The sequence below is a fragment of the Leptosomus discolor genome, chromosome 3, assembly GCF_034619465.1.
Source record: "Leptosomus discolor isolate bLepDis1 chromosome 3, bLepDis1.hap2, whole genome shotgun sequence".
NCBI classification, from domain to species: Eukaryota; Metazoa; Chordata; class Aves; order Leptosomiformes; family Leptosomidae; genus Leptosomus; species Leptosomus discolor.
Genome location: NC_141393.1, coordinates 24,908,569 through 24,923,573, shown reverse-complemented (window position 1 = coordinate 24,923,573; position 15,005 = coordinate 24,908,569). Strand labels below are relative to the sequence as shown.

Here is a 15,005-nt window from a genome sequence, read left to right as displayed (position 1 = left end):
AAGCATGAGGCAGTTCCATTACATTTGTGATTAAATGTTGGTACATCTTATCTCTTTGTCTGTAAGAAATGGTCAATATCAAACAGACTAGTCTGGGGAGAATGATGAAGCATTGATCTTTTGGGCCTTACCAAATATGCAGACTAAAGTTGGGCGAGATGGAAGGATTTCTTTATTAATGAAAAACAACACGGGTTTGTATGTATTTCAGCTATGACGAAAACAGACCATCTCTTCTCTGTTTTAATCAGAACAGTAAAAATCTTACCTGAAACAAGCACCTGAAAATTTAGTGCAAGGCAGCCTTCCACTAAATGGGAAGGATTTTTGATAGAACAAAGCACGTGGACTATCCAAGTGCTTTGTTCTGTGCTCAGCGCTGCTAAATCAGGGCCTTTAATTCCTTTGCTTGTTTATTTTAGTGCACGAAATGCTGTGATTTCCTTTTTCTTTCCTGTGTTAGTATTGCCCTCTACTGGATGAAATCAAAGCTTCCCACCTGTGTTGCAAACCTGAGGTTGCTAGCAGAAAATGGGCCTTGGGCTGACTGAGCAGGGAGATCAGAAGCCAACCCCACCATTGACAGGAGTGATGACTGGCCAGGGTATCCAGCTTTGAGCTCCTAAATGGCTGCGTGTTCGTTGCTATACAACCAGCACATTTCCTGAGCGTTGGCAGCTCAGGCTACGTGAGGAGTTGTACTTAGTTCTCATGGGTAACATTTTCTTGTGCAGTGAGAAGAGCAACTTACAGCTGGTTAGAGTGAGATTTGGCAAGTGGGACTGCTTGGGCTGAGTCAGAGGCTCAGGATGAAACAGGTCCTTGGTGGCCAAGTTTGAAAAATGAGAGCTGCTGAGAGGAGCGCAAACTGATGAATCTCCTGAATGTTATCTTCTACAGCAGCCTTGCTTTTTGGGACCTCGTCAGGGTCTTCAGGGTGAGATGTCTCAATCTCTTGGAAGAGCTAACATTGGGCTCATGTAGCTTAAATGTGAGTTGCTGCATGGATGATTGCTTCCAACTCATCAGTAGCCTAGTGCAAGGTCTGAAAACCCCCCACATCTCTAGTGCTGGTATGAGCCAGTTTTGCATGCAGACCAAACCCAAATGTTGCAGTCTGCAGTGTGGAAGCAACAAACTGATTTTGGCCTGTGGGGCTTGGAGCTTACAGAAAAGAAAGAGACACAGGGAAGCAGCAACTCCACGGAGTTCAACCTAGAAAGGTGTCCAAGATTAACCACAACTTGCAAGTAAAAGTCTGTATTCGTCAACTGTAGGACATACATTTTTGCAAACACACTTGTTTGGTATTTTATCTCTCGGAAATCTGCCTAGTAGGTGTTCGCTGGGCCTGACACGTTACTTTGCTTGTCACAGCCCATAGCTGTAAAGGATGAGGAACAAGGGAGGAGTCTAGAGTAAGAGCCAGATGCCGAGTGTATTCAGTGAAAAGCACACTGAGATGCGTCTCTGTACAAGGTGAAAGTTCATCGTGGTCCCTCAGTGAAGGTACTTACTGTGGCCAAGTTTCTTTTTCTGATGTTTCAGTTGTTGGAGCCTCAGTACTGAGACCTATGTCCTGTGCAGGCTGTTTGCTTTGGCTACAGGATAGTACAGAAGAGCTTTGCATCACTGCATGCTAGCGTTTGTGCAAGGAACCTGTACAGGGTTTCTTGGAGCACCTCTGGAAGCTGCATCCGTAATATCTGTATCTAGCAAACTGCTCAGTTCGCTCAACTGCTGGCCAAACACCAGTACCTGGTAGCGATGTGCATGCTTTTACAGATCCCTTGGTAGGGAATACCCTTGGTTTTAAAAAAGTGCAGAGAGCTTACCTGTATTAGTTTAGAAGATTGCAGCATTTAATTTTACAAGCCATCAAATTACTAGATCATCAAGACAATATACATTCGTATTTTAATTTAGTATTAGTTTTCTGTCATTTTGGTGTTTGGTAATGTGTGTTACCAGTGCCCCCTCCCGGATGAGACCAGGCTTGTTCACAGCTGCCTGGCCCCTCCAACGCTTCCCCTGAAGTGCAACCAGGCTGAGCCATTGCTTGTGGAAAAGCTCAGCTCCTGCTTTCTCTGCCGGTTGCCAGGTGACCCTACCAGAGAGTGACAGATTCCCAGGAATAATGCTTGATCGTTTTGATCAAGAGGGAACTTTCCTAAATGGAAGTATTTTAATTTATCCTTCCGTATAAAGGAGGCAAGCCAAGTCTCTGCTGCATTTATTCTGCTTTTGCTGGTCACAAGCTAGGTAATAAAAAGGCCAAACAGTGCCTCATATGATATGAAAACCTGGAAGCATCATAATTCTTAACTCTCTAAGGAAAAAAGAGCCTTACTTTCCTATGATAGAAAATGCTTCATAAAATGTGCTGTGTTCCTGCTGTTGGTGCAGTGAAACCAGAGCATGGGGAGAGGAATTGGCTTAGCCAGATCTGCCAGCAGATCTACAGGAACAGATCTGAGTTCCCCTCTCTGTGCCCTACAGACTGAATCCCGCTGCCTCACTTTAGCAAAAACTACCAAACAGACTGCTAACAGACTGGGGGATCCGGGTGGGATTTTGTCAAAGGTTTGAGTTTGTCAGATTCTGTTCTCATACCCAGTTACCATGTAATTTGCAGCCTGTTACAGGTCTGTCTTTGCCCATGCCAAATAAACACTCATCCCTATGTGCTTCTCCTGTCCTCCTCTCTCTCCTATTCCCTCTGTAGGATGGTTTTTTTATTAGGAGTTTGTTGCTTTTCATCGGCAGTAGTAACTCCTGTCCTGGCATGACAGCTGTTGAGCTGGAGTCTTTGTTTCCCTTGATAGTTGCCCAGATTGGGTCATTTGCTGTTTGTTGTGTTTGGACAAATTTTATTTCTTGCATGTCTTACTGTTCAATAAATTGCAGCCACAGATTTCTGTCTTTAACAGGGCAATAAAGAATCCTTCACTCTCTGCAAGCCTATCTCCCATCATAGTCTCCTGTGGAAAATCTTTACAACTTATATGTGCATCATGCCTCAGAGGGAGCTATCAAACAAGACGTGGGGCTGTACTCTGAAGGGGTTTATTAACCTGACTGATGTGAATGAAGGCTGCAGGGTACTAAGGGACTTAACTACTGAGGGTGGAGAGACTCTGTAGATAAGAACTGCTTATGGAAGGACAGTTCAGAAAAAGGCTGATAAAGTTGTAACTATTTCAGTCCCCCGTGAATAATGGAACAACAAAAATTGCTGTAGGAAAGTTCAGTTATTGTTATGGCCTAGGTTTCAGGAGTAGATTCTGGGGGTCTTTCTTCAGGAGGACAGTTTATGGTTCACTAAGTTATTTAGAGCTGTTCATTGAAGTTCTCCCCTTGAGCTGTGTAAATAAGCCCTCTGGCTGACAACTGCAAAGTAATAGTAGTGGGGGTAGATGAGAATTTCCTGGGGAATCCCTAGCATGCTTGCCAGCCTTAGATGAGATGTATGTATATATACCCACGTATGTAACTTCCTCCTAATAATGGAGGCTGTGGTTTTTTTGTTTGTCCTCTGTGGTGTCTGATCTGCCAGCAGATGGGAGTCTGTCAGCACAGCTCCTGCCAGAGTGGTTAAAAGCAGATGAGTTCAGATGGGTCTTGGGGCTACTTACTTCCCTTTCATCATAGCAGGTCATAGGAGACAACATTCTTATTATCAAAGTGGCTGGCTGTTTTCCTATGTTTGCCAGTTGCTGTCTTGTTCTCTCTTGTATGCTAGTGGAGTTCAGGAACCATGCCCTCCTGTGAAATGCGTTGTTCTTTTTTACTTTTTTCTTTTCTTTTCTTTTTCTCTTTTTTCTTTTCTTTTTCCTTTTACTCCCCACTACATCCAAAAAAAAAAAAAAGAAAAGCTCCCTGGAGAATATAAAGCAGATTATCAGCAGAGATGTAGATAAGCTAATGCACTACTTCATCTCTGGGGTGCTGAGCTTCACAGGCTATGTTAGTTCATTAAACGCAAACTTGCACTTCTGATGTTTTGCGCATTGCTATGTGGTTCAGCAGTTGGCAGATGCTTGTGTTTCAGGTGCCTGAACTGCACTAATAGCAGGGATAGTTAAGTTCAAGATTGAGGGGTGTAGGGGAGAGCTTAATTATCAAAGGCTCAAAGAGTGGGTCAGGTTTGGGTGCATTGGCACTTTCCAGAGTTCTAAGTTCAAAATGAAATGGCCTTTTGCTGTGCTGATCTCAGTTACTTTCCTCTAATTGGTCCCCCATCAGCTGCCCTACCAAGGCATATCTTCAGAAATTCTGCTTACATTGACTATTGTAGTTTTAGATTGAGAGCATGGTGGCATCCCTGCCTTGTAAAATGCTGGTGCTTGCCTCTGTTTTTAACATAAATTTCGTTCTTACAGGAAAGATGCCTCTAATTTATGTTTTCCATTAGAAGGAGTAACTTTTCGGGTAGTCGGGGGAACCATTGTACGTCCTCACAAGAGAGCTGAATTTACTTTCACTGCATCCAGTTATTTTGTTGCTGTACCTGTTTCTAGTTTTTTTGCTGTCTTTGTTTCCCCCTATTTCCATATTTTGTGCTTTTTCCATCAGCATGAGAGATTGGGACAAGGCCGCAGTGGCTACTTGTATACACTCCATCCAATTGCTGTAGGAGTTAGAGCAGAGAAATCTTCCCTGTTGTCAGTCTCCAATTTGCAGGAATAACACTGATGCTTTGTCTAGCCCTCAGAGTGCTGTAAGGGTTGTTCTGTGTGCATGGCAGTTTGATGGCTAGCGAGGAAACTTGGGTTGTCTTGGGGAGGGGAGACATGCACACCAATAGTAAGGGCTGGATCTTCTCTCCTTCTTTCTCAGTGTGTTGGAAGAGAAGCGCATGTCTGGCTGAGGGCTCTAATTGTAACGGGCAGGATTTCTTCTGCCCCCAGCCAGGTGTCCAGCCTGTCGTAACAAATTCACTGCGGGCTGGCATGAAGGATTGGACAGGAAAGCCAGTGAGGGTTTGCAGGCATGTAGCCACACAACCCCACTACTGGGACTGAAAAGAAAACCCAGCAGGCCACTGGGGCTGATCAAGGAAGACCATGGCACCTGGTTATGCTTCATTCTGTGGGGAAAGACCAAACAGCAGCAGCTGTAGTGAATAGGTGAGTAAGCAGAGGTGATGTGCAGAGCTGAGGTGACACATGTATGTTTTCAATCATTGTGGTAAACACTTCAATTCCTTCCTGTAAGGGATTGGCATGGGCCAACCCTGCTCATTGTAGAGACCTTCTCGTGTGTGTTTTACCTCCAGAGTCAAGCAAGTGTATAATAACCCATTTCTCTAACATCAGTCTTAGTTCCTCTGGCCTGTGTAGATGCAGTCCGTGGAGAAACCTGGAAATGGGCAGATGGTAGAGCCCCTAAGCAGCTGGCTCCTTAGGGCAGAGGCTTCCTGGGAGCAATAGTGGCTGTCCCGCGTTTTCCCCTGTACCACTTCTTTAGGGTCCTTGGGTGTTGCAAACTGTCACTCCATACCACAAGCATTGTTCTTATGAAGTAAGGGTGAAAAGAGTGTATGTGTCTGTGCAAATAAATGAGGTTCTGACCTTGAAGCAGAAAGAGAAGAGGAGAAGGAACTGAGAAGCTAGGGGTTTGAATACCAAAGTTAATCTTCTTCCTTTCTAATAGCTTTGCACAGTGCCTGTCACCAGGCCCAACTGAGATTTATAGCTTCCTTTGCATTATTGGTTTACTTTGCTATTTAGAGTCTAAACAAGGCTGGGGAAGGTACGTGTCACTTTTCCCTATTGCTGGCAAACTTGTATCAATCAATTTAATTGAAGTTCTTGATAGAATCATTTATGTCAGGCAGAGTTTCCCTTTCCTTTCTTACCTCCTCCTTCTCACAGCCCAATACTTGGATTTCATTTACTAGGACTAATAATTATGCTCTCAGTGTCAATTTGGGGAGACTAAATCTGGGGATGGGTCCTCTAGGCAGTCCTGGGGTTAGGTAGCTGTTGCTGCTGATTCTGGGCAAAGCTGCTTTTTGAATTCGGCACTTATGTGCTCTGTCCGCAGAAGAAAGGTGGTGGTGATTGATGACTTCAGCTAAACTGTAGCCTCTACTGAACATGAAAACAAAGATGTGGTTGTATTTACTTTTAAATGCAAAGCACAAAAAGCAGGCTTAGGAGAGAAGGTGGAGAGGCAGTGGCATGGGTGATACACCATGAGGAGGATCGTATATGACCTGAACTGCAGATCAGTTTGGGAAGGATAAGGAGGGGTCATGAGAAGTTCAGAGGCAATATCCAGAGATAAGTATGGTGTGTCTCAACGCAAGTGTTCTCTCCAGAAAATGGAAACCTCCCCTTCCAGAGCTTATGGCTTAGTATGTAGGAGGTCTGCCACCTGTGGCATTAGCTAGAGGTGATTTGCCATACATGTACATGTGCATATTTACATTTAAGGAGTCAATGTAGGTTGATTTTATGGTTTGTTTCAACAGCCAGTGCTTCCAGACTGGTGTGTGGGGTTTTTTTATTGTTTTTTGTTTCCCCCCCCCCCCCCCCCCGCAGGCCCTGTAAAACTGGTGGTGGAATGATTTAGTTTGAGTGAAGTTGGGTGGATAGGTATATAGCGCATCAAATTATTTGATTAATTCAGACATTTTTATAGCACGTGAATGATATACAAACTTTGTGTGTTATGAGTTGATTCATAGTTGTTTGGAAAAGGTTACGTTTAAGTTTATTTCAGCATATAGGATATGTAGGGTTTTTCACCTAAACTCTGCTATTCATAGTGTGGCTGGTCACAGTGAATGCTATGTGAATAATGTTTCATGCGGTGATTTTGGATGCCTGTGGGTTTGTATTGACAAGTCAAGCAAATGCCAAACGTGCATGCTTTGTGGATACATTTCATAGCTTCCCAGTGCTGGTGCTCAGTATATAGTGATCTTTCCCTAACACTTACAGCTGTAAAGCCACTTAGAAGACTGTTGGAAAAATCCTGTGAGTAAATTCTTTCAATATATAAGGACAGTACAGCCCAAACTGGACAAATTCAAGGTAGGGAAGTAAAGAAGAGTATTGTATAACTTGTTGCGAGTTCTTCAGTGGATGCTGGTGGGCTCTTCAGCCATCTCTAAATGACTTGAAGGAAAGGTGAAGGGAGTACAACAAGCAGTTGAAGCTGTCACAGCAATAGCAGTAACATTTTTGGAAAAACAGTTCTGTTTCTGTTCTTGGCAGTAGCCTCTTCCACTTGGGACCTGCATTCTTCCTGGCATCTGGCATTCCTATTTGTCACCCACCTGAGTGCAGCTTCTATCAGGACCTGAGGTTTTTGGTATGTCCTTGTCGAGCTCCCTAGTCCTCCTGCTTCTTCTAGCCTAAGAGGACCCTGCCACATTTCTAGAAACTTCCCCTACTTAGCTTCATGCAGGTCCATCACATGACATTAATCACCTCCTGGAAACATAAAATGATTCAGAGAGAAATACTGAGAAAGAGAAGAGGAGGGAGAGAGGAAATAAGGACGTGGAATATTGGTAGTGGGGAGGGGGAGTTGGGATGCTTCTTCCTGATTATGTTTAAAGAGGAATTGTGAGTCTGATGATCTTCGCATTCTCAAGGCTTCTAATCCGCTTGCTCTAATCCTCTTACAGCATCTGCTCTATTGGACTTTTATCTGATCTCTCTGTCTCTCAGACAATCTGTCGAAGCTTCCCATGTTGGAGTCACTTTTGCCCCTTCCCTAGACAGTTGTCTGTTATCCTCTTGCCCAAATGGGGTCTGTGGATGGTGCTTATTCTGGGGTCCTTGAGTCTAGTCTGAAGTCATTCAAGACGTGCCTTGGCTATTACCTTGAGTCAACTGGATTTGATGCAGCACTGGCAATGGGAGCGAGCTGTGGCACTCCCAGTTACTTCTGCAATATAACAAAATTTACATTTGCGTAAATGAAATTTTGGAGATTGGAAACTGCGAAGAATGAGCTGTAAGTGTGATGGATCATTTGGGGTTTGATTTATTTTCGGTGGTGACTAAAACTAAAATAACAACTTTGGAGAGAATTGGTTTAGTTTAGGCTTCTCTGTTTATTAAACCACATAATATAACTAGAGTGGTCAAAGTAACCTGTTTCCCAAATTCAAATTCTCTTGCAGAGGGAATCATCAATAACTAGTAAAACACAATATCATCATGTCAAAACCTGAACTTCTGTGTTTTGAGCTGGAGAGCTTTTGAGGGGAAACTCCAACAGCATCTGTAGTGAACCCCTCCAAAGAGAACAGGGACATGTGATAACTTTTAGGAACTGCATGCCTCCCAGTTGTGCAGAGTAAAGAGTTATTAGCAGACTCCTGGAGGTTTTAGGCTGTAATTATCATATCCTATAAGGTATTTACAACTTAGTCTCAATTATGGGGTAAGATCAGGCCAGGCAGAAACAGCTGAGATGAATATGTGCAATTTGAATAGAAACATACTTTTCTCTTTGAGCATCAGAGAACACGTCCTGTGCTTTTGCATGGTAGAGGCTCATTTCATGCCACAAACAAAATAGTCTCTTATGCCTCCTGTAAAGCCCCCTTCCCCATGCTGTTGGAAGACCAAACACATTCTTTCTGTGAAGTATGGAAGAGAAGCATTTTAACTGTATGCTTTTCTGGGTGGTTGGTAATTCTGGAGAAAAGCGATCAGCACCTTCTGGGAGCGGTTTAACTCTTTAGAGTTGCATGAGGACCAAAACCAGTGTCAGTACCCTGATGTTTATCTATCTCCACTGCACAAAACAGAGTAGGCTACAGCAGCAAGCTATTTGGGGTTGTAAAATGTTCCAGGACCTTGTGTTTATGTTTTGGTTTGTGGGTTGTTTTTTTTTTTGACTGAGGCTTGCATGCAATGAGGCAGAAGCTTTGTGGTCTGGTGAAGAATAGAAAAACCCACTCAGATATTGCTGGTTTTGAGGACAAAAGCCTCACATGCCCAACATACACACAAACTGTGGGGGACAGATCCTGCTGGCTCTCAATAGCTTCTCCTTCTGGTCCTGCTGCCTCTCTGTTTGAGTGCCAATCGACTGACTTAATGAAGGCTAACAGTATAATTAATCACATGCAGCCACAGCACAGCAGTTCATGAGTGACAGCTGCTCTGAGGAAGAAAGGGGAAAAAGCCCACAATGATGACAAGAAAGAAAACAAGATCTTTGGTGAAAAGAAGCAGTAAATGCAAGAAGGGAGAGATCAGCAAGGGATGGGCTGGGAGCCTTTATGAGCAAGGCGGAAAGCAGTCTCCTCCAGCTATAAAGTTGTAAAGGGCATGAGATCCAGGAATCCACCCTGTCTCCAGACATTTCTTTTTTGAAATTTTCCTTCCTTTTATGCTTCTCTTCCTACCCTTGGCCTCTACTTCTAATTATGCTTGAGGCATTTTCTTAATTTCTTTTTCTCTCGGATCCCTTCCTTTTTTTATTCCCTCTGTTTTTATCATGGTTGTGCTGTTTGGTATTTCTCCAGGTAGTGCATGGTCCTATGGACATTTTAGGTCTGATGGACAGTGTAAGAAGGCTTTGGTAACAAGTACTAGTTATACTTTGGGGGGATTTGAGTGTAGCTAGTTTAGTTGGAGCTGATCAAAAGGCTCTTGTTTCCTAAGATTTGTGAACAGTGGAAGAATGTGACCTTTGTTCTTGTCTCTGAATCTTATTTCCCCAATATTCTTCTTTATTACTTGTGCTTGAAGTCTTTCTTTTGTATCCTCTGTGCACTTTGATTGTTTTCTGAGGGTGATGGTATAGGAAAATTCCTTCTCTATCCTCTTGTACAGCACAGAGGCCTGTGATGTGATCCAAGTGGCCTTTTGAGATCTGATGTGGTGTATGTGTTGTTTCTAGAGCCATGCAAATAGCCACAAGCTCTAGAGGTGGAGTTAGAAGGGGAAGATCTGAGGTAACTTGTGTTCTAAGTAAAAATTTGCAAGACTTTCTTGCTTCTCTCCTTCTCCCTGCAAGGTTGTTTTATACTTTCTGGAATTAAAACTGTCAGGGTTAAGAAATTTTGTGCACCTCTAAGAAGTACATCAGCATCCATGGCAAGTAGGTGGTCCAAATATTTTTTGCATTCAAGATGCACGTAGGTGTATCGGGTCAGAAAAAGGCAGGAGGGAAGATGCAAGAAATAATTGTTTCTGATGGCCAGAACGGGGGTTGAAAGATATTAGCTGTATTCCTGATTCCACTGGTAACTGTATGTATGAATTTGAGTGCATCACTTCATACCACCTCAGCTGGGATTAAGGAGAGAGACTCTCTGTCGCAGGTTAGCCTTACACAAAGCACTGTTCTGGGAATTCCCTGTAATGCTGTATCAAGGGACAACTTCTGTTCGTCTTTCAACACCAGGGTGCGAGCAGGTAAGACACAGGAAGGTGTAATGCATTGTACTGTGGAGGACTTGAGCAATGGCACAAGTTGTATGTATTCTTGCTTTACATTAAGGGATGTCTAGAATCTTGGGTACAAAAAATTACATACATCTCTGTGTTTAGAGGTGCATCCAGGGATTCCTATGTAGTCTTATAAAATGAGCAAACAAGACTTTGAGTTATATCCACAAAAGAAAATGATGTGACCTGGTGCTGTCTAACTGCCTCTCAGGTGCTCAAATCCTCAATAGATCTTCCAAGTCCTTCTGTGGTTATTTTTCCCTGCTACTGCCTGATGCTGGAGGTCATTAGGCTGCTGTGTTTTCTGTTTCCTGAAGTGCCTGAAGCTCTGTGTACAGTTATTTCTCTTGACAGTACTGCTCAGCACCAGTATCTAGCTTGTGTCTGTCGGGATCCATAATCTTAGCACTTACGCTAATAGTTGTTCTCAGGAGTACAGTACCAGACTGCACATGCAAAGATGGGAGCCTCCCTTTTTGTCTGGCATCCTGGTGGCTGCAGCACATGTCCTGCCTGTGGGAGCCACTGGTTATGTAGCATTTCTCAGTCTGCTGTAGCCAGCAGATAATTTTGCAATGGAAGGTATAACTCTTTCTGCCCATTACTGAAGACTCTTTTCTCTGCTTGAAGTAATTAAATATTCATGATGTTTGGGAGTAGAGTGAAAGCAAGCAAGCATACAAACATAAATGTGGCTTTACAGTTTAGTGTTTAAGACACTCACTGGGCAGCACTTGGGAACCTGGTTTTCTCCCCACAGTGAGGAAACTAATAATGTCCAAATGCAGCAGATCCACATTTGACACTCAATTCTTTCTGTGAATTTGTGGGAGGGTTAGTACCTAACTCAGGGCTGCAGTTTCCAGTAGATGGCAGGGAGTTAAAGAGTGAGACTTTGCAACACTGAGTTGTCCAAATCTGTCACTCCCACTTAGGATGGCACCTTCTGTTTGGAGGGATGGTTGGAAGAGAGATTTGGTTGCAGATACTGAATATAACTGTAGAAATTCCCTGTGTTATCAGTGATCCAGTTTCAGTAGCTCCCAGAGAGAGTAGGAACTTCAGGGTTTTTTTTTGTAAAGGTGAATGCTGCTCTTAAATATTTGCTTGGTGACACCTGTGCTGGGAAGGATGGTTGAACTCTTATTTTACTTTAGTTTCCTTGCAAGGTATTATTACTTCTTTCTATTTTATTTTTTTCCTGATTTTCTTTTTAAATGAAGCTGCAGTTGTGTTGGTAATTAGCTATAAATTTTGCAGTGATAACAAAGAGTAAGAGGGTTCAGGGGAAGGAGGAAGGTTGCTGATCTCCCCAGCACATCTACAGGCCTGTTAATTTAATTAGAGCTGCACTGTATAAATATTGAACTAATTTTAATTTCTTTTGCAGTTCCTTTGATTTTCAGAGAGCTCCCAGCTCCAGATTATCCTTTTTGCTTTTCTATATATTTGAGAAAGAAGAGAATTAAAAAAAAATAATCCTTGTCTCAAAATGTAATCAAATGGAAGAACCATTGTTTCTTGCCTTCCTGCCTACCCTCTTCTTCAAATTAGTTTCTCTCAGGCCCTCTGTCATGATATGAAATGACAACTGTCTCTGTGGTTCCAGTGTTGCCTCTTCCCACTCTGATATCTTTGAATCCTGATGCTGGTGAGAACCAGCTTGGTGCAGGACTGCGTGGAGTCTGAGCGGTGTGCTGCTTGGAGCTGCTTAGGGAAGCAGGAGGAGTGCCTTTGCCTGTGGATGGAACACAGAAATATGATAGGAGACGCCAGAAATATGATAGGAGGTCTCTCTGACACAGGCCAGAGGAAGGATGCTCAGAAACAAAGAAGGACGTGCTAATGAGGAGGTCTGGTGTGGGGAAAATAAATACAGGCCAGACACCAGAGAAATTACTGGGAGCTGCTGTTTGACAAATGGCCTGTTGAAGAGAGATTTCCGAGTAAAGCACCAATGTGGGTGGTCAGAGTGAGAGAAGGGGCTGTTTCTGTCCTGGTGCCCTTTTTTTTTTTTTTTTCCTTGTCATAGGTGATTACTTATTGAACCATTGCCTAGTTCCCCCAGGTACAACATGGTGACAATAGCTCATGGTGTCTGCTCTTTGGACTGGAGGCTTTAAGAGTTCAGTGGTGAGTAGGCAAAGAAGATAACTATTTCTTGTGCAGTGTCCTCAATGCTATGCCGTACCTGGTTGCTACCTGGGCTGTGGTGGCTTCTGATCTTGTGGGCCTCCATGGGTTCCCCAGCCTGCAGTGCTGAACTCCCATCTCTTCTGTCCCTGTGTGTTACCAGGTTCTAGTTCACCCAGCAGTCCCCCATCACTTCACCTGCTCTGGCGGTGACACCCTACCACCTGGTCCATGGCCATGGGCTCCTGCGTCCTGGTCTGCAGGGAGAGTGTGGAAGTGAGGTGATGGACTTGGGAGTTGTCAGGATTTTGGGACCAGCCAGCACAACTGGGAAACTATCTTTGACTTCTCCATCCTTGATGTACGCACCTTTTTGGCATCTGCATTCCTCCAGTGGTTTGGAGGTGGTGAGATTGGTACTGTCCCTTTGGTGCAGGGGGAGATGGAAGGGCCTGGTGCTGATGACCCCCTTGTCAGCATTTTCTTCTCTGAGACTGGGCAACAGCAAGGATCTCACAGTAAAAGCACAAATTCTGTCTGAATGGCAAAAGGTATAAAGGCTTTTTTTGGGTGATCTTAAGCTTTTGATTACAGTGTCTGCTATCAGAGGCTTTTTTATCTGTGCCTCTAAAACAAGGAGAAGAAAAGGCACCCAGCTTCATTGTGGTACATTGATGTGACTTCTGTGGAACTTGTAAAGGGAAACTTGCTTGGCATGTATTTCTTCTTCAGCATAGTTATGTTTTCAGCTATGAAGGCAAGATGAAGCTACGGGTTTTGGGGTGAAGTTGCCACAGAAACTGCCAATTTTAGCATCTTATCATGGAGATACTTCAGTGGTAGGCTTCCTCGCTGATGGCCAGGGAGCACTTTAGTGTCTAGGGGATGATGGCTTCAGAGGGGATGCAGCCTGCCAGGCTTGTCTGGAGAGCTGTCGTCTAGAAGGGATGTGGCTATGGCATTTCATTGTGAAAAAGTAGCACAGTATTACATTGCATGCCATTTCTGTTATTCCCATCCTGAATATGATCAAGTCCATCCTTATGATATTCTGGTCCTCCTTTGTGTTAACAGTACCTCCTACCTGAATGTCAGTAAATTTATTTAGCGTATTCCTGTACTGTGCCTAGTTAGATTAACCTAAGTATTAAGTGAGATGTGCTCTAAAGCTGAATCCTGAGCAATGTTCTTACTGACTCCTTCCAACTCCTGCAAGACAGTCTCTTGTCATCACTGTTTTAACAAGGTTCCTACTTAGCTTTGGTTCTTCTGCAAATTTCTGTCTTTTCTGATGTAACTAAGAATGACTATGATTATAAGAGAATACATGTATTTGAGTATTTTTTAACAGCTATGCTCATTGCTTTCTCAGGGTTTGGCATTGCCCTTTAGTTCATTTCAGGACATGCATGGATTGGCTGAAATTTGCACAGTGGCTGTAACTCAGAAGGATTGTTAAGGTTGCGTATGGGAATTGTATGTGCCTGTTTGGTTGAGGAAAAAGAGAAGGGAAGTGGCAGAATTAGTGTTTAAGGGCATGTCTGCATCACTGCTTGTGTAAATTTATGAGTTCGGGTTTGTGATACTATGTGGAAGTGAAGTTTGGTGCAAATGTGAGAGTAAACCTGTCAATGTGCGGATGGGTGATTTTCTGATAAGTTTGTGTGAATGTGCAGCTGTTTGTGGAAGAATGTGTATGTCAGCACATGCAGATATATATGCTTATGACAGGAGACTTAGAAGGGTGTTATTTCATGCATTTGTGTGTTATCCATAAGCTTAAATTCCTGCACAGGCAGTAAAGAATTTCTTTTGCTTTGCTTTTGTATGTCAGTTTTTGTGACCAGCTGGTACAGCCATGGAAGCAGTGGTTGGCTGGACTGAGTATTTACATGGCTTAAGGAGAATGGCTCAAAGAAGACCACACAGCTTAAAATGCTGTTTAATTGACTTAGGAAGTAAAGAGCTGGAGAGCAAAGATCTCCGCTGCTTTGAGGCTAAGGGAATGAGGAAGTGGTGCCTGCCCAGTTACAAGAGCATTGTGTTACCTTCCATGTGACAAATGCTACAGCGCCCCACACCAAGCCATTTGGAACTGAAGATGCTCATAGAGTTCCCAAACACTTGCTAGGTTTTCCTGCAATGCTGAAGTCACCACCTGTTTTCAGCCTCGGGCTTTTGTAGAGCTGGTGTTGTAACGTTCCTGTCACGCTTTACTGTAAAAGCCAGGGTCAATGTTTCAGTCATTTCGATGGCCTAGGTCAGAACAAGGAGAGTTGCAGTGCTCCCATTTGTGCTTGCTGCTTCAGGTGAGGAATTGTGTCAGACTTTCCTAAAGGAGGAGAGAAGTTGATGCCAGCTGCAAATCATGAGGTGAACGTGAGTGGCCATACTTGGCTCAGAGCAAATATCTGATCTCAAACAGCATCCAGAAGTGGATGTCTG

The 15,005-nt window shown here is 43.5% G+C and overlaps 1 protein-coding gene across 7 annotated transcripts in view; it reads left to right on the top strand.

Moving 5' to 3' along the window:
- NRXN3 (neurexin 3) overlaps window positions 1-15,005 on the top strand; it is a 969,254-nt gene that overhangs the window by 143,074 nt on the left and 811,175 nt on the right. The window contains exon 6 of one of the 7 annotated variants that reach the window (XM_086462628.1): window positions 4,787-4,812. The exons of the other annotated variants lie outside the window; for them this stretch is intronic. Within the exon in view, the coding sequence (XP_086318754.1) occupies window positions 4,787-4,812 (26 nt within the window). The remainder of the gene's footprint in view (window positions 1-4,786; window positions 4,813-15,005) is intronic. 7 annotated transcript variants of the gene reach the window in all.